The 17,414-nt window shown below is 40.2% G+C and overlaps 2 protein-coding genes across 2 annotated transcripts; one reads left to right on the top strand and one right to left on the bottom strand.

The window, feature by feature from the left end:
* Nucleotides 1-427: 427 nt before the first annotated feature.
* On the top strand, nt 428-2,368 carry LOC104436828 (repetitive proline-rich cell wall protein 1). The gene is made up of 3 exons (XM_039308513.1): nt 428-856; nt 929-1,366; nt 2,087-2,368. Exons 1-2 carry the CDS (start codon nt 465-467, stop codon nt 1,149-1,151), a joined length of 615 nt encoding a protein of 204 aa, XP_039164447.1. The 5' UTR covers nt 428-464; the 3' UTR covers nt 1,152-1,366; nt 2,087-2,368.
* A 5,534-nt stretch (nt 2,369-7,902) lies between these two features.
* Nucleotides 7,903-17,156, bottom strand: LOC104436827 (CCR4-NOT transcription complex subunit 10). Its single transcript, XM_018870519.2, has 6 exons — nt 16,568-17,156; nt 15,250-15,336; nt 13,352-13,525; nt 13,143-13,229; nt 12,964-13,035; nt 7,903-10,352 (listed from the first exon to the last, which is right to left on the bottom strand). The coding sequence occupies exons 1-6, from the start codon at nt 16,820-16,822 to the stop codon at nt 8,430-8,432; spliced, it is 2,598 nt and encodes an 865-aa protein (XP_018726064.2). The 5' UTR covers nt 16,823-17,156; the 3' UTR covers nt 7,903-8,429.
* Between the last annotated feature and the right edge of the window lie 258 nt (nt 17,157-17,414).

Raw genomic sequence — 17,414 nt, 5'->3', positions numbered from 1 at the left:
CCTATGGCAGGTACCTCTCCCCTGCTTCCATTTTATCATATGTAAAGTAAAGGAAATAAACAGATATCATAGCAAGAGATTAAGGGTATCAACGATATAATACAAATTGGATTGTGTGAAGTTAAACACGTGAACATGAATAGTCACCACTCGAAATGTATTACCTACGGTTCAAGTATTATACCACCAGAGTAAAATCACTTGTCGCTCGCCAAGTTACACAAGATTAAAAATGATGATTAACAAATTTCCAATGGATTCTTGCACTTTAAAGGTGATTTTGCCAACTAGCAAATTTTGGCAGCTGCCTCTTGAGCCTGCCCAGAGTTCACGTGATGTGCCTCTCGAAGAATTTTGTCCACTCCTTCCTCTTCCTATATATCACTGCTCTCCACTAATAGGATTGATTCATCACCCTCCACAAGCCCTCTCTCTCTCTCTCTCTCTCTCTCTTTGAAGCAGCCATGGATTCCTCCAAGATCCATGCCCTCTCCCTCATCCTCATGCTCTGCCTCTCCTCAGCCGCCCCCATCCTCGGCTGCGGCTCGTGCGGCAAGCCCGCCCCGAAGCCCAAGAAGCCTGGCCACAAGCACCACCCCAAGAGGCCCATTGTTGTTGTCCCGCCCATCGTCAAGCCACCCGTCACATTGCCACCCATCGTCAAGCCACCCGTGACCCTCCCACCAATCGTCAAGCCGCCAGTCACATTGCCGCCGATCGTCAAGCCGCCAGTCACCCTCCCACCTCTGCCCCTCCCACCGATCGTCAAGCCGCCAGTCACATTGCCGCCGATCCTCAAGCCGCCAGTCACCCTCCCACCTCTGCCCCTCCCACCGATCGTCAAGCCGCCAGTCACATTGCCGCCGATCCTCCCCGCCAGTCACCTCCCACCTCTGCCCCTCCCACCGATCGTCAAGCCGCCAGTCACCCTCCCACCGCTCCCACCTCTGCCCCTCCCACCGCTGCCACATCTGCCCCTCCCACCGCTCCCACCTCTGCCCCTCCCACCGCTGCCCCTCTGCCCCTCCCACCGCTCCCACCTCTGCCCCTCCCACCGGTCGTCAAGCCCCCAGTTGGCAAACCCTGCCCGCCCACGTCGGCAACGTGCCCAATCGACACGCTCAAGTTGGGGGCTTGTGTGGACTTGCTAGGAGGATTGGTGCACATAGGGCTTGGCGACCCGGTGGTGAATCAGTGTTGCCCCGTGCTTCAAGGGCTTGTCGAGCTTGAAGCGGCGGTGTGCTTGTGTACCACCCTCAAGCTCAAGCTCTTGAACCTCAACATTTATGTCCCACTCGCTCTTCAGCTTCTTGTCACTTGTGGCAAGACTCCTCCTCCTGGTTACACTTGCACTCTCTAGATCAAAGTTAAGTGTTTAACCCAAGTTATATCTCAAAAACCCTAAGAAACTTTGGTTTCCTCTGTGCTTTAAGTAAACTAGTGATGATGCAGTGTGTCTTGAATATCGGTTCATCATGCTAACCTTGGCAATAGAGAGACCACGTACATCCTGCTAATAATATATAGAATGTGTTTATGTTAATACTATTTCAGCTTTACCGAGAGATTCGTCTACATACAACACGACATTCTCTTGATAAAGGAGAACACCAGTGAACCCAGAAAAAAAAAGGTGGAGTGAGAAATGTTCCTAGAAAAGGTTGCATAAGTTGTTAGCTGGTCACAATGTCAAAAAGTAGAAAAAAAAAAAGACAAAAACACAATTTTTGCACGTTTCCTACATCAAGCGAAACAAAAATTGGTCATAATGCACACATTCTAGTGTGGTGGGGAAAATAAGGGTACGAACTTTATAATTAAATTGTCATTTCCCGGAGAGAAAGTGACTCACATTTTGCTCTCTTTTTTTCACCCTGCGAAAATGTCTCTCTCCAATAATGGACTCTGATTGGGGGACAGAAACCTCGAGGTGCCTGTGAGAAATGGTCATGCGATTCTTAGAATCTACCCTTCTCTCTCCTGTGAAAAATCTTCTTCATACGCACGACATACTGGGTTTAAATGCTCATTGGCCTAAACTACTGTTTTCTAATTGAATTTCTCAATTTTTTTGTGCTTTTTGCAGGTTGCTTAGATTGCAGGACATGCGGATGAATTCGACATGAGAGGATGTCGAACAAATCTCTCTCTCTCTCTCTCTCTTCCCCCCTTTTCTTGATTGGTCATTGATGGATGTTTGGATTGTAATCTTGAGGCATTTGTTCTTAAATGATTGTTGGGTGTGTTTCTTTTTCCTAGTGGACTGATTGAAGCAACCAAGATTCGAATCAGCTCTTTTGTTTATCAATTTCATTGTTGTCTTGAATTTTGGTCAAATATCATATCAATTGTACGTTGCTGGGTCTAAGATTCTTGCAGCTTTTAGATTTATCATCAAAACAAAGGGTCAAGGATAGATTTAGTAATGCTAAGAATATACCCTCCAATTTTCAAGGGATATAGCGAATTTCAAGTGAACAATAAAATGAATCACTCATACCTAATACGCAATGGAATCTATATCCTGGCCTTATAAATTAACTTCCTAAACCAATTAAATAGAGAAACTTACTTAGAATTAATGGAAACTATCATCTATGCAGTCCACGTACATCGATATACAACTAATTGTTATTCATTTTCATCAACATTCTCGCTTAGGCAGCTTGAGGGAGAAGTCATGGTGTGGCAAACATATGTGAAATTCTATTATGCAGCCTGGCATGACGAATTAGGTCAATCTTGCAGCATAATTATTGCCAAGTATATGTATTGCCTACCATAGCACAATAACCGACATGTGGAAAATTTCTAAATGTGAAGCTTAAGAGAATTCGTTCATTCATTACCTTACATGGAATCTCACTCAGCTAACGCACAAGAAGCTTTCAATATGTCAATATGGAATGACTTCCCTAACATATTCCTCTCAATGCATGCTTTCGGGAAGGACGTTCTTGATGACTTTAATTTAGCTGTGCTATATATCGAAATTATTGACTAATCGAATATGGTTATCGTACTCAAGATTGAAATCAAAGAGTATTAATCTATATATTGAACCACTTGGTACAAAAGGCCACTTGAATTGTTCCGTATGACTTGTTAAATCAGAATTTTTCTATTCTTTTCTTTTTCTTTCTTTCTTTTCTTTTTTTTTTTTTTTTTTTTTTTGAGAAAGACGGGGATGCTTTAGTAGCTGTCAACTTTTAAAAAGAAACGAAAAGCTATTTCTACATCGATGAAGACATTTTTGGCGAAAGAGACTCTAATTGCTCTTCTTTTGGCATCTATCTCAACGTACGTCCTACGTTATACCTGACTATCTACTGATTATAGGAGATGTGAAAATGGTGCAACAAACAAAAGGATACATAAGATAGAACGTCCATATTTTTAGTTAATATCACATGCAAATGATGTCCATGTTTATGTCACCAATCAGATATTCAATTAGGAAAAATTGCCACCAACCAAAAATGGAGGAAAACTCAACCCAATCCATAAACTAAGGATTATCTATAAATTTGCGTTATTAGACTATTAAAGTTAAGGGGGTTGAAGAAAAAAAATCACTTTTGTGAAATGCACGCTAAATAAATATATGAGAACTCTCTCTCAATCTCTAAATCAAAAAAGCACTCTATTTTATCGAGCAAATTATATATTGACCCCAAGTTTTAAGGGTTCTGTAAGTTGAGCTCAGCATATCAATTTTTGAATTTGTCACTCGAATTTTAGAAATAAGTTGCAATGGGTCCCCAAGCATCGTGTCCGACCAAATTTTACTTGGAGTTCCAAACACATACATGATTGATTATTGAGTGCAAATTCGTTGTATAAATATGCATACAAAAAAAAAAAAAGGTATGAGAATAATTCAGAATTATATTGCATGTCAAATTAAATGGCTAAAGTTCTAGCAAGAATTTAACTATAGTCAATATCAAATGCATATCAATATATAATCTTAAAAGTATTTTTTTAGTTGTCCCAATTTTTTTCCGCATATATAAATGATATATGTCCAAATTTGCCTTCATAAATAATCGTGTGCCGTTGCTTGGTCAAATAGGTGACAAAAGTTTGGCTAGAATCAAGGCGTGGGGGTGCCACCAAATTCAAAAGTAGGGCTGTAAATTACAAAATTTGGAATTTCAGGGGGAACTCGCCAAATCCCGGGTACATAGGGGCAAAATGTAATTCTCCCCTCTTTCTACTCTATCATTTAGCAAAAAAAGAGTGGGACAAGTGAACTAAAAGTTTTAAAATTTGTCATGAAAGTGTATTTAAGTCCTAAAATTTTCATAAATATAACCAAATCTAAAACTTATCACGAAAATACAATCGAATCATAAAACTTTCAAAAAATGAAATCAAATCCTAAAAATTTCAAAAGTGCAATCAATAAAAGGACTTAATTAGATTGATTCTACAAGTTTTAAGATTCAATTATACTTTTCTAATAAGTTTTAGGACTTAATTGAACTTTTTTAAAAAATTTTAGAACTTCAAATGTACTTATGCTATAAAAAATAAAAAAAGGAGAGATTCTTCAGAAAGTCCCTAAAATATCTTAAAATAAATAAAAGATTGGATGGCTTCCATGAAAACTCAAAGAAGAAACAAGAAGTTAAAGAGAAAAACTCAATTCCATATAAGATGGATGTATATCTTTTGACGAATATGCCCGCTATAGATTTATCAAATGATTGCGGAACTCCTTGTTCATATAATAAAAGTGTCGGGCATAAGAGTATCTTTGTTATAGATTTGTATATTCTATCAAAACTATATGTCAATTTAATCTTAAACCTTTTAAGTATTTGCAAATTTACCTCATAGAAAATTGTTGATTTCGCGGTCTAGTCAATACCAACCATCCTCCGTAGCATGACTAATGCTAATACTAACAGTTTTATAATTTTATAAAAAAACTTCTGAATTTTTTTCCTTTTCTTTTTATTTTCTTTATCTTTATCTTTTTGTCAAGTAAGATGATCGAGACCGATTAGACCGTCACATCAACGATTTTATACCAAAATTGGTAAATCGTCAAAAAATTTGCAATCAAATTGATCACCGTATAATAACTTTAAAACTTTTCGTACAATTTTCTCCCTAAATTCACTGGCACAAGTTCATCCTATTACGCGGTAAAACCCTCTAAAATTAGAATCCACTGGAGAAATGTTTCATAGACTTGGGGTCGTATTCCCGCTTTCAATCCAGGTGCTGCCATAGAGGCGAGAGTACAGGCGAGTGACAAGAGACAAAAAGATGGATCAGCGTGGGATGGACCCCCGTCAGCTCACGAATCGCGGGGATTGGGGGACCAGGACACGCCATGTCGTTCGTCACGTGATCATCGTTCGTCCTCGCTCGAATCCGGAAAGCACGGTGGAATATTGTTGTCCTTCGGATGTTGTGGATACCTCCAACAGCCGTGGACTTTAGTGGCTCTCGTGGATAAGCTTCTACAGAAGCGTTTGGGGCTGTGTTCGAATTTCTACAGCCCTTGACTGGACCAGTGCAAGCAAGGAGTTTGGAGGGGCGATGCTCTAGATGCACGGATAAAACTCTTTGAAAGTAGATCCACATCGTTTGTTTTGTTTAGTCTCCCCAGAAGGAAGACGGATTAACGTGTTATATGTCAATGGCTACAGAGTTTCCTCCTTTCTCGTTTCTCCATGCTCCTCTCTTCCGCTGCACCTTTTCCCCTTTCCCTTCCTGTTCTCAGATGGTTTGTTCATCGGCGAATTGTAGCCCGCTACTAGGAGTGTCAACGGTTTTTTTTTTTTTTAAATGAACCGAATCAAACCGTTAAAAAAAACTTCGAACCGAAATTTCAGTTCAGTTCGGTTTTTCGGTTTTGATTTTCAACTTTTAGTTTTCGGTTTTTGCATTTGTTTTTTTTTTTTTCTTTTTTTTCTGTTGTATTTTTAATAAATGAGCTCTTATCGGTTTGTTTGATTCGGTTCGGTTCGGTTAACCGATAAAAACTGAACCGAAAAAACGAATTTTTCAGTTCGGTTTTTGACACCCCTACCCACTGCAACTCTCAGCCATCATAGCTCAACCCGCCATTGATGCCTCCCTAGCCGGTACAACCACAATGGGTTTGACCGCCCCTCCCCCCCTTCCCCCTCTCTCTCTCTCTCTCTCTCTCTGAGGTCAAGACTCATCACCTCCAGATTTGAGCGACTGGACATGGGAAGGATCTCCAGATTCGAGCGACTGGACATGGGAAGGAGAGAGAGAGAGAGAGAGAGAGAGAGAAGGAGGGAGGTGCCGTTCAGATAAATAGTGATGTCTGGACCCTCTTGTACTTGATCGCTCATAATAGAAATCTCGATCTCCCAGTCCCAACATGGATCGCCCCTTTGTGCTAAACAAATGCGAAATGCGAAATGCTCCACCATCATCGTTCTGATCTGGTCGGATCCATGCGGGTCAACTGGGCCTCATGTTCAAGGATTTGGCCCGTTTAGGTTTAACCTGTCCACCCATTTACGCCACGATTAGAGGCGCTCGATAAAGCAAGTTAACATGTCGCTTATTATACGTTTAGATACACTCAGCCATGCTAATATGCATTTTAGCACATTCTTTCACGCATACAGAATAAGATTATGACATACACTCATCAATTGCAACGTGTCATGCCGTACATGGCTTTCCTAGAATTCGGCACGAACAGTGTCCATCTGAACTAGACCTCTGTTTAACATGATAAATAATGATGCGACCACGCAAATTGCCATCTCTAAATCAAATGATGACCTTAAAGAGTGGAGAGTGGCTCAAGTACTCACAAACCGCTTCGCAAGCTATCTCTAATCCAACTGCAAGACTCAAAAGAGTAATTCCGCCCCATTTGAAAAACCATATTCTAGTTTTAGGATGAAACTAGTATCTGAAATATCCCCTTTCGTGTGCTTTCATTGCACACTATTTTCGCATATATCTTCTTCTTTTTTTTTTTTTTTTTGGGTTTAACTTTTCTCCTATTTTCACTTGCCCCTATTCTAGCCGGCTTCTTGATAATTCACCACAGATCAAATCAAAATCACATAAACACCTAGTTAACAAAATTACTTGAAGTGGAAGACAACGACACAGGCACAAACTCGATTGATGTTCTCCTATTTCCCCGGGTAATTGGACCAGCTAGCTAAGTATATATAGAGAAATATTCTTTAGCGTGCTATTTGCTGGTGATATAGCGATTGTAGATAAATCTCAAGTGCGAGCAATCAAGAAGCCTGAACATTTGGAGGAAAACTTGGGAAAATTCAGTGTGCTTGAACTTCGTGGTGGATGAAAGAATGTGACCCGCAATAATGCGTAACCATCACATGCCACTTAAGGCCGCAATGAAAAATAGGGATAAGGCGAAGTTGCTATGAGGACAATTAAGTATCAGGACTATCAAACCTAGGACATGCCAAAACACAGAAAAAAGAATATAAGAACAATGCTTCACTGGATTTTTGGCCAAACACGTGCTCTAAGATTAGCACTACTTTGACAATTAGAAAATTGGCTAAGAAACAAACTTCAATTGCTCATCCATCTATGACAGCAAAGGAGCGACCACCTCCCCCATCCAACCAACACCCCAAGCAACCACCTAAGGTTCCTCTATCTTAAAAAACGTGAATTAATCCTAACATTTATCGATGGGTCAAAGTAAGAATCAACAGGTACATTTCCAACGATGAAACAGTGATTGACATTGTCATAGTACTAAAGCAGCGTATGGCAATCTGAACAGTGAATATAGAACCTACACATACATCTCTGCATTCAACTCTGGTTGAAACCGACTAGATCTTTTCACTAAACATAAAAGAGAGAGATTGCGTCCTGCCTGGGACCTAGAATTAGCTTTCCAATGAATCATTACAAGAAATGGACCAACTCTTCTATTAAAGCCCCAAAAGGAAGATGCCGAAAAAAAGAAAATCAAAACCAACATCATGTGCATATATACATCCCTTCGATCTGCCAGAGTGAATGGATAGAAGCCACTCAAAAGAAAAGCCCTCAAAAGAAGGGCTCTTAAATTGATATTGGTGAAAAGGAGAAAGAAAAAAATTTCAATGTCCTTTTTATAGTAAAAGAGCAAATTCACTTCCCCATCTCTCCACTAGCAACTAAACTAATTAAAACAGTAACTGAATCAGAACTACACCTCAAATATGAGAAAAGGGGGTGGGCATCTGGACTAACCAAAACACAGCCACACCATGGAACAATAAAGCCTAAATTTGAAAATTAAAAGCAAAACAGATTTATTCTGTAAGACAAACTATACCATGTTACACATCCTCTTGAGGATTATCCATCTACTTCTAACTAACCACTAAGGCGCAAGGCGCAATGGACTGGCCAGAGAACATAAAACACCACCACCACTTCAGCCACTAAGAAGATTTATCCAAAGTACAGGTGAAGGGTAAGAACCTGACATGATTAAACTGTTTCAACTTGGAGAGAGCTTCCTGTGAATTCCCCAACATGAGATGTATATATGTGGCAGTTAGAGTGGCTTCTCGACTAGCCGGTAGCACAGCTAACGCTTGTGCAACTAATTGTTGAGCCATCTCGAGCTCACCTTGCAAGGCTGACTTGGCCGCAAGATTCGCATAAAGGGTGGCACGTGCTTCTTCTGGCTTAAGAAACATCAGAGCTTGAGCCTCCTCTGAAGAAAAATTATTAGCAGTTGCTGTACCTCCATTTGTCTCTTCAGGGTCAAAGATTCGTTCTGTCCGCCATTGCTCGAAGTCCTCTTCGCAGTATGGCAATTCAATCTGATTTCCTTCCGAGAGGTAAAACAACAAATGTTCTGCAGCATCCTTGGTCCTGTTGAGCAAGCAAAGAGCCTCTGCTGCATACATATGGGCAAGAAAAGTGTATATTCTGGAACAATCTGGAAGCTGCAAGATAGCCAAAGCGCATGACAGGGCCCCCATAGGATTTTCCAACTCTAACTCCACAAACGCCTGGTTAGCAAGAATGGCTTGCTTCATTAATCTCGATTGTCTTCTGCGATTATCTTCATACATCGAGAGAGAGCCACTCATAATTTCCTCACTTGTTCCTGTCTTCTGGTCTTTTACATCTCCATTCGCATTAAGCTGCCCTAAGCCCACATTTGATGGTTTGGCATCTACACCAGGCAATGTTCTGTGGTTCGAGTTTCCGGAAATCATTTCTTCTGTTGACTTAGATCCATCCAAGGAGCCATCAGGAGGCAAACTTGAATTGACTTGACTTGGTTCACTTTCATTTAATATGTGCAATGCATTCAAAAGACACAAGCGAGCAAGTTTCAGAGAGAGATTAAGCTGTCCATCACTGCCAAGAGAGCACTCATTCTCGATCAGATCTGTTAGCCCATTTTCAGGTGCATCTTTCACAACTATTTGCCTCCATTTTCCTTTGCCAACAACACAAAGCTTAATAGTCTCATCAGAAGCATCGCCAGTCTTGAATAGTCCCTTTTCCAAAGCCATGAGACAGCACTCAGCAAGTCGAAACCAAAAAAGAGGCCGGTTGTAAAAGACCAAAAGAGCCTTCTGGAGACACCGAGCAGCAAGTATTGGTTTCCCATATGCCAAGTAATGTATGCCACAGTTATATGCAATGAAAAGAGATTTATCTTGGGAGATACTAGACAGCTTCAAAGGCTTCTCCTTCCGAATTGATGAACTGCTAGACAGTGCCTTCGAGAAAAATACGGTTGCCGAGTGATATTTAGCCAGTTGGTGATAAACACATCCTAGATTGTTAAGAAACATGCTAGAGATTCCAGCTTCTGTCCGAACCCCAAGAGCCATCAAAAGCTTAATAGCTTTACGGTAATTGCCACGAGCATACTCAAGCTGGGATTTTAGGAGCAGAGCCATGGACGAATCTCTTCCTCGTGCAACATTCATAGCACCCTTGACTTCACGCTTTGCTGCCTTCAAATTTCCCGTTAGAAGCAAAAACCGAACCCTATATAGTTGCAACTTAAGCTTAAAATTAACAGCCGTGATGGTCTTATCAATCGGACTCCGGGAGAGATCGACCGAAGATGGAATACCCATTGCTCTTACTGCATCCTGTCCACCAATGTCCAGAGTTGATAGCATATTTTCCAGTGTCTCGTCTGATAGTGTTCTGGACAAAGGTTTTTCCGAAGCATTTATACTAACAGACTCTTGATTAGAAGCATCTGAAATCAATGAACTGTTAGGTACAGAAGAAGACTTCCCCACTAAGTTAGCAGGTTGTTGCTGCACGCTACTGCCATTCTCGCCTTGATTAACACCAAAAGCTTTCTCTAAATAATTAAGTACATCCTGAAATTAAGAACCAAATATGCAGGACTATCAAAAAATGAAGCAATGAATGGAGAAAAATAAGATTGTAAGACCATTTAACAAAATGCAATGCCAATCAATAAGAAAAGTGGGGATATGCATCTGTTATCCCTCAAGGTAAATAATGAGTATGGAAGCAGTATTTTATAAATCTTAACTTATCCTTTCATCTTAGCAGATCTATGCCTTGAACCTCCATTAAATGCTTAAACAAGGTGAAGTTCCAGGATGCATGTTATAGTCCACAAACAGTTCAAATTTAAACAGCCTAAGACAGTCTCGGCGGCACATAAACATGCAACTACATAAATACGCGCCAATTCAGATTTTAAAATATCAGCATACAACTTGCCAAAAATCTGTTCACAAAATGAAAAATTTAGAGAAACACCTGGAGGATATCTCTAGAATCATACCAAGAAACCCAAGCCCACATACATTCTAGTCATGCCTCAAAAATACCTGGCTAATCCCATGTCTAGACATACATTTTTGCTCATAAACTGAAGACATGAGTTTTTTCTTTTACACTGATTAAAAAGTATGGCAGGAGACAAAAGTGCACCAATTTTAAATCTTGCATACAAGTATATACAGATGATTTGGGATGAAGTTAAAAACCAATAAGTTCACAAGTGATTAGCCAAAAGAAGAGTTCATAAATAAAAAAGCAACACAGATGTCATGCTTTGAGGAGAAAAGTGTTTAAAACACCTACTCAAAAGAGTGAGAGCAATGACTCATGAGTAATCTGTAATCCTTTTTTCAATAAGGAATGTCCAGTCTATAGACAGGGAAAGCTCGAATCAAGAATGTCTGTGATACTAATCAACTAAAGTCTAATGAGCAACCACATTCTTGAATAATAATAGTCAACAACCATATGCAAAACATCCTTGGCCTATATCTTGGATCATACACTTTGCACATATTCCAAACATAACTGGGATAAATGTTGCCTAATTAACACTTTATAATCTTGATAAACTAACTGTAAAATTGAAAGACGATTTCATAAACCCATGAAGAAGAGGAAGGGATCTATAACCAAATCATAAGCTGGTCAACAATAAAAATAAGAGCAACTTGAAGGAAACAAAAAAGAGCAGCTCTTCTACTGTCTAGATGGAGGTACAGCTCCAAAATGTGATCGAGCGTGTTTAATCCAAGAGCTGAAGTAATTATCTTAATGAAAACAAGTTATAATCTTTCTAGCTAATGTCTCCCTAACATCACTTCTAGAAACAATCACATATGTCACAAATCTACAAAATCACTTTCTGTTTCAATATGATCATCATTACTCAACACCTTTGGCAATGAAACTGAAAAATCATCTTAACTACTTTGGTCTAAGGCCATAGAAGTTGAACATCTTCATGTACTTTAAGAAGGCAAAAGGCATTTTAAATACACAAAAGTACAGTACACTAATCTCCATGAACATCTCCCCATCCTAATATGCAAGGAATTTCAAAGGGGAGGTAAAGCACACTTTGCAATTGAAGTTGGCACTCCATATTAATCTACCTGTACTGGTATGCAAGGAATTTCAAAGGGGAGGGAAAAAACATTTTGCAATTGAAGTTGGCACTAAATTTTAATGTAGCCTTGACTTTTTTTCCCCATTTTGGCCTGTACAGTTTCAGAACATGCATCAGTATGCCTCAAACCCTTATTGCTAGCGCTTTTTATACCAGAATTCAGCAGTCCTCAAGGTCAATGTAAGGGGAGGGCAGCGATTGCACGAAACTTCTTTGTAGGGATTAATCATTCATTTCAGCAGTTATGTCAGGGGCTTCAAAAGTTACACTAAATTAACTGCTAAAAATTCACCACAATAAGAAGCATAAACAGGAAGAAAAGTGACAAAATAAACTCCAAAAGCCAAAACCTCAGGGATAAAATGAAAACAGAAAAAAACTTTACCAACCAAAATTTTAATTTCTCGATTCAATTAAGCTAGAGCATTGAGTTAACATGTTCTCATGGCTCAGCACTTTTGCAACTCACACCAAGATAGTCATATCAGCTAAATTTAAGTTCCAATGTCACAATAGCTAATTCACTTCACTTGGACAAGCAGTACTACTACGTAAAAACAAACTGTATGAAAGGCATAACATTGATATTTTGAGTCCCAAAAAAGGATAAGAATAACTCCTAGAAGTAGAATACCACAACAGTCATATATAAAGCCTAAATCCATTAGAAATAAAAATAAAAAAAAACCAACAAATTTTGGTAGTATTGGGCCATGGCCATAAGCTAACAAAATTTGGTTGTGGTGGTACTTTAGCTCCACTGTCAAGGATTAAAAAAAGTTCCAAAATCTAAAGAGATTAAATGGTTAAAAAAGACTAATTTGATATATCTTCTTGCGAAACAATATTATCCACTTACAAGCTGGTGGGAAGTCATTACCTATGCATATACATAAATAAAGGCCAAGCAAGGACCTTTTATATAGCAAACATCGGAAAGACAAAATTGTTTCCTCAACTAAAAGAAGCCCCTTAATGTCCATAAAGCAATTCCATCAGAAATTAGAGACTTTGCATCAATATCAAGAACATGACAAGCTTCTCACCGCAGATTTTGCTGCATCATGGCAGGCTAAAGCCACGTCCAGCAACAGAAGGCATATGTGAAGAGCTACAGTCTGTGTTCATACATACACAAAAAGTGGTAAGCTGACAATTGAGAGAGAGAGAGAGAGAGAGAGGATGGGAGGGAGGGAATAAAGCTGTAGAAGGCAAATTTTAGTACCTCATCTATTGGTTGAATGTTGCTATACAATGGTTCCAGGATGGATAATGCCTTGCCATATTCATGGAGGTGGAACCATATGACAGCCTATAAACAAAAGGGTCGACAACATGTTGGACAATATAACCAATATTAAAGACATTTCTCAACCTTCTTCCATCAAATACAGAGAAATTTAAATTGAAAATAAATAATGCCTTCATACGTACAATATTAAATGTTGCCACAGAAGAGTTAAACTCATCTGTGTAAAGAATACTGGCATTATTTAATGAATTCATTTGTTGTGCCATGGTAGAACTCCCCTTAGGACCTAAATTGGCTTTGTTGCCGACAACCTCACGCTGCTCCAAAGATGCACGGGCAAGCTCTTCACTTTTTCTCTGAATAAAATCAACCAAATAAAAAAATTAGAAAGATAACATGATAGAAAGTACAACCAGATGTTATGGATAAAATTGATCTCTCTTATCATGTATATTTGGATCTGAGCATGTGAGTTTGGATCTGGTTTGATGGTATGTAAAATTTGGATCCAATAATGTAAAATTGGCATATCTTTTGATGGTACTTATAGAGTTTCCATTATGGGTTTCCAACAAGTAGCATACCTTATTTAGATATCACATATATCACAAGGGAAGAGATCAAACAATTGGATCCGCCCCATGGAATGAAATGAAAATCTACAAATGCACCTGAGCAAAGCTAACAGCTAAATACTTCTCTTCCTTTTACAAGCTGGACCTATCTCTTCCACAATTACTTTGTTGATAAAAAAGCACTTAGAGATGCTTTATTTCTCTAAGAATTTACGAATAATTCACGCAGGTTAACTACAAATGCATAATTTACACAAGGTGGAACCTTCTGAATGCCATGTATACCAAGTTATCTCTTGCAGTTACAGGTTTCTAGCTCTAAATATATCGCACTGCATACTTCACGATAGTTTGTCCAAGAAAAAACATAGAGGAAGCACTTAGACTAATGGAAAAACCAAACACCTACTAAAGGAGCGTAGGTGCCAACACACAGTCAGGATCCATATGAGCAAAGATAAACTCCCTAAAATCAAGACAGCAAGCATTTGTAAAATCTTGACCCAAGGAGCCACGAGTTACACCAAAAATTATCTTAAGTTATTCCTCAGACTAGAAAATACATGGGACCCTTCGTAAGGATTGCATAACTACACGATATAAGTTTAAGAGATAGTTGTAGATGATGAAACCAACCATCCCTTTCTTCCTTGATGTTCCATTACTAACTTTCTAGCCTGACTTATTATTCTGAACAAGTTTTCCTCACAGTAAAAAAAACAAGAGAAAACCAATTTTCACGGAATCCACATGATCAGGTTTCTCTTTACCATCTTTGATGACCAACATCCATTTACTAACAACTCATACCTTCTGCAAAGACTGCTAAGGCACTATTCAGCCTTCAATGGCCAATGGAGGACTATAGTGATAATGTCCCGCGCACAAAAAAATTTACACCCTTTACTTGATTTCACAATAATTTGTCAAAGAAGACACTATTTTCACCAGAAATTAAGTCTGCCAATCAACAAATTCTCCACTCTTTAACTGAAATGAACATGTCAAGCAAAAGGGTTAGCTCTTGCACTCAGTCGGATTTCCAAAGTAACTTCAAATTTGGCTACCACCTTCCTCATTGTCTAGACAACAATCTAAGAATTTCCTCCACTTCATCAGACTCACTCTCAATGTGTTGAGAAACTATACTAATTTTCTCCAAACAAGACCGAAGTCCACCAGTTTCACCACTCTTTAATGGAGAAGAGCCATTTAAAGAATAGTACACAATGTATAAGAAAGGCTCTGCCCTTGCCCTTTCTTAAAATTCTAGTCAAAGTTCCCAGTCATTCACCTCTTTCATCAATGCCTAGATGATAATTTAGAAGCAACTATCAGTGTTTCTCTCTTTCCTACTCCCACTGTGCTCAACACAACATATCAAGATTGATTCAAAACTCAATAGCTTAGAGTAAAAATCAAACAACCTAAAATCCTTTCAGATACTTCTGGATAAGGAGTAGATCGCATATTCTGAAGAGAGTGGGTTTGAAGGAGTGCCACACCTTGACGGTATTCAGTACTTCAAGCAATCTCCTAGGATCTGAACAGCCATCACGAAAGTATTCGGCAACCGCAATATTGTGGAGGACCTGCATTGCACTAATGTTAATAGCTCAGACCATGGTGCTTTAGGCAAGTCAGACAAAAAGAACAACTTCTTTACTCAAGAAATGCCATATAAAGATTCTAAAAGAAAAGGAAAAGTATGCACAGCCAGGAACAGCCCAAGTGGCTAGGATGTCCAAATTCCAATCAAACCCAGAAATTAAACCTCAAACCAATAGAGGATACAGCATGCTTACCACGTAGAAGAAAAGCTCACAGCAGACCCAAAGGATAAATAAACATGCAAAGCTGAAACTAGAATTTGTTTACTGGTCAAATAAAGTAAACTGAATAAACTTAGGCAAACAGACAGATATGGTGCCATTAACGAGTATACAGTGACAAAGCAATGGTATTAAGCGGATGAAGATTAAAAGAACCATCACTGAACCCTCTGAAAATCCACAAATAAACCAACCGGACCAACTCATCATCATTCTCACTGCAATATCATCTCCTGCCGACAGAAAAGTTCTACAGCCATGATTCTCAGATCAGATGCTTCATTCAATATCACACTGGCTGCCCAATCAACAATTAAATCTGATCGCACATGTTCTGGCCACCAGAACGCGCAGTACTTGTGCAACACGTAGATCTAACTGGACCATGAACCAGCCCCGAATGCACCGTATTTGTGCGTTCTACAGAGAGACACGGAAAAACCTAAATATGTGGGCATCAAGTACGCTCAAATGCTCAACCCTCACCAGACAATGAAACGGTGAGCCTGCGGGCGTTGTATAGAAATAAACCGGAGAGGGGAACTTCGAAGAAGAATCTGTTTGCCAGGTCTACCAGACTGGGACAGCTAGCCACTAAAATGCCAACATCATACCAAAACAGGCAAAAAGAAAATATAACGAGTGAAGGCCCTGTTCGTTTCTCCGCCCAAGCACTCGAATTTCCTCGAATGTAGACGCTACACATCTGCTAACACAATTGGCGCAGCGAGGGAAGAAGTCCTAATCTACAGTTACGAGCTTGCAACAATCATTTGGCAAACCACAACAACGGCATCCAAGCCGCATCATCGAATTCAACCCTCGTCTTCACAGAAAACCCAACCGATCAACCGACATTCGTCGCCCAGCTTAAGCTCCGACCAACGGAACAGCCAAAAAAGCAGCACGGGCAGGCAAAAACTCAGAACGAACGCACATCGCAACAGCGAGAGAGAGGAAGAGATCAAACAATCCGGGGGCGGGAAACGACCTTCGGATCGTCGTGCTTCTTCTGAAAGAGCTGACGCAAGAACTCGACGCACTCGCCGTACTTGCGGGACTGGAACCGGAAGAGCGCCTCCTTGGCCAGCGCGGCGGTTACCGTCAGGACGCCCTCGTCCTCCGCCGGCGGAGGAGGAGGAGCCGCAGCACCCCGCACCAACGCCCGCAGCAGCAGCACCCGCGGCAGCCGCAGCCGTCGCAGCCGCCGGGGCGGCGCCGTGGACGACAAATCTCGCGATTCCATCTCCAGATCGACCAATCGGAGAATGCGATTCCGGCGACGCGCCCGCTCGGATCAATCGGGAAGGAGAGGGAGGGGAGGGGGAGGGGAAGGAACGAAAAACCCTAGCTTCGGCAGACGGAAAGGCGAGAATCGGAGGCGCGGAGAAATCAGGTCGGGAATGGGGGGGGTGCGGGGGCCGAAGCTCCGGCAAAACCCTAAACAGGGTTTTGGAGGGAAGAAGAAAGAAGAAGAAGAAGAAGGAGACGGAGTGGTGGAAGCAGGGAGAGATTTGAGTGAGAAGTGATCTTCAGATGATAGGAAAAAGAAACCCAGAGAGGCACACCCCCAAATTGAAGGGGAGCGAATAGACGAGGCGGAGGGTGAGCGATCCGGAAGAATGGACGAGTGGGATTGGAGAGAGAGAGAGAGAGAGAGAGAGAGTTTCTTTAAAGTTTCTTTTATATTTTCAATTTTTTTTTTTTTTTTTTCTTTTTTTTTTTTTTTTTTTGGTTGAAATTTTGAAATTTTAATAGTGATGACTTGCCCAGAAAGAAGAGAAAAAGGAACTTTAAATTTTCGTGGTGAGATTTTTTGGAGGGTGTGGAATTCAAAT

This window comes from Eucalyptus grandis, chromosome 3 (assembly GCF_016545825.1).
Source record: "Eucalyptus grandis isolate ANBG69807.140 chromosome 3, ASM1654582v1, whole genome shotgun sequence".
NCBI lineage: Eukaryota > Viridiplantae > Streptophyta > Magnoliopsida > Myrtales > Myrtaceae > Eucalyptus > Eucalyptus grandis.
The sequence above is the reverse complement of the archived record's forward strand: the minus strand, read 5'-3'. Positions and strand labels throughout refer to the sequence as shown.

What these genes read in the sequence shown, in the direction of transcription:
- LOC104436828 (XM_039308513.1), top strand. Translation starts at nt 465, where the DNA reads ATGGATTCCTCCAAGATCCATGCCCTCTCCCTCATCCTCATGCTCTGC. An exon ending in ATCGTCAAGCCGCCAGTCAC is followed by an intron (nt 857 to 928) that starts ATTGCCGCCGAT and finishes GCCGCCAGTCAC; the next exon opens with CCTCCCACCGCTCCCACCTC.
- LOC104436827 (XM_018870519.2), bottom strand. Translation starts at nt 16,822, where the DNA reads ATGGAATCGCGAGATTTGTCGTCCACGGCGCCGCCCCGGCGGCTGCGA. An exon ending in AAGTACTGAATACCGTCAAG is followed by an intron (nt 13,526 to 15,249) that starts GTGTGGCACTCC and finishes GATTTTATTCAG; the next exon opens with AGAAAAAGTGAAGAGCTTGC. An exon ending in ATGATGCAGCAAAATCTGCG is followed by an intron (nt 10,353 to 12,963) that starts GTGAGAAGCTTG and finishes TCTTAATTTCAG; the next exon opens with GATGTACTTAATTATTTAGA.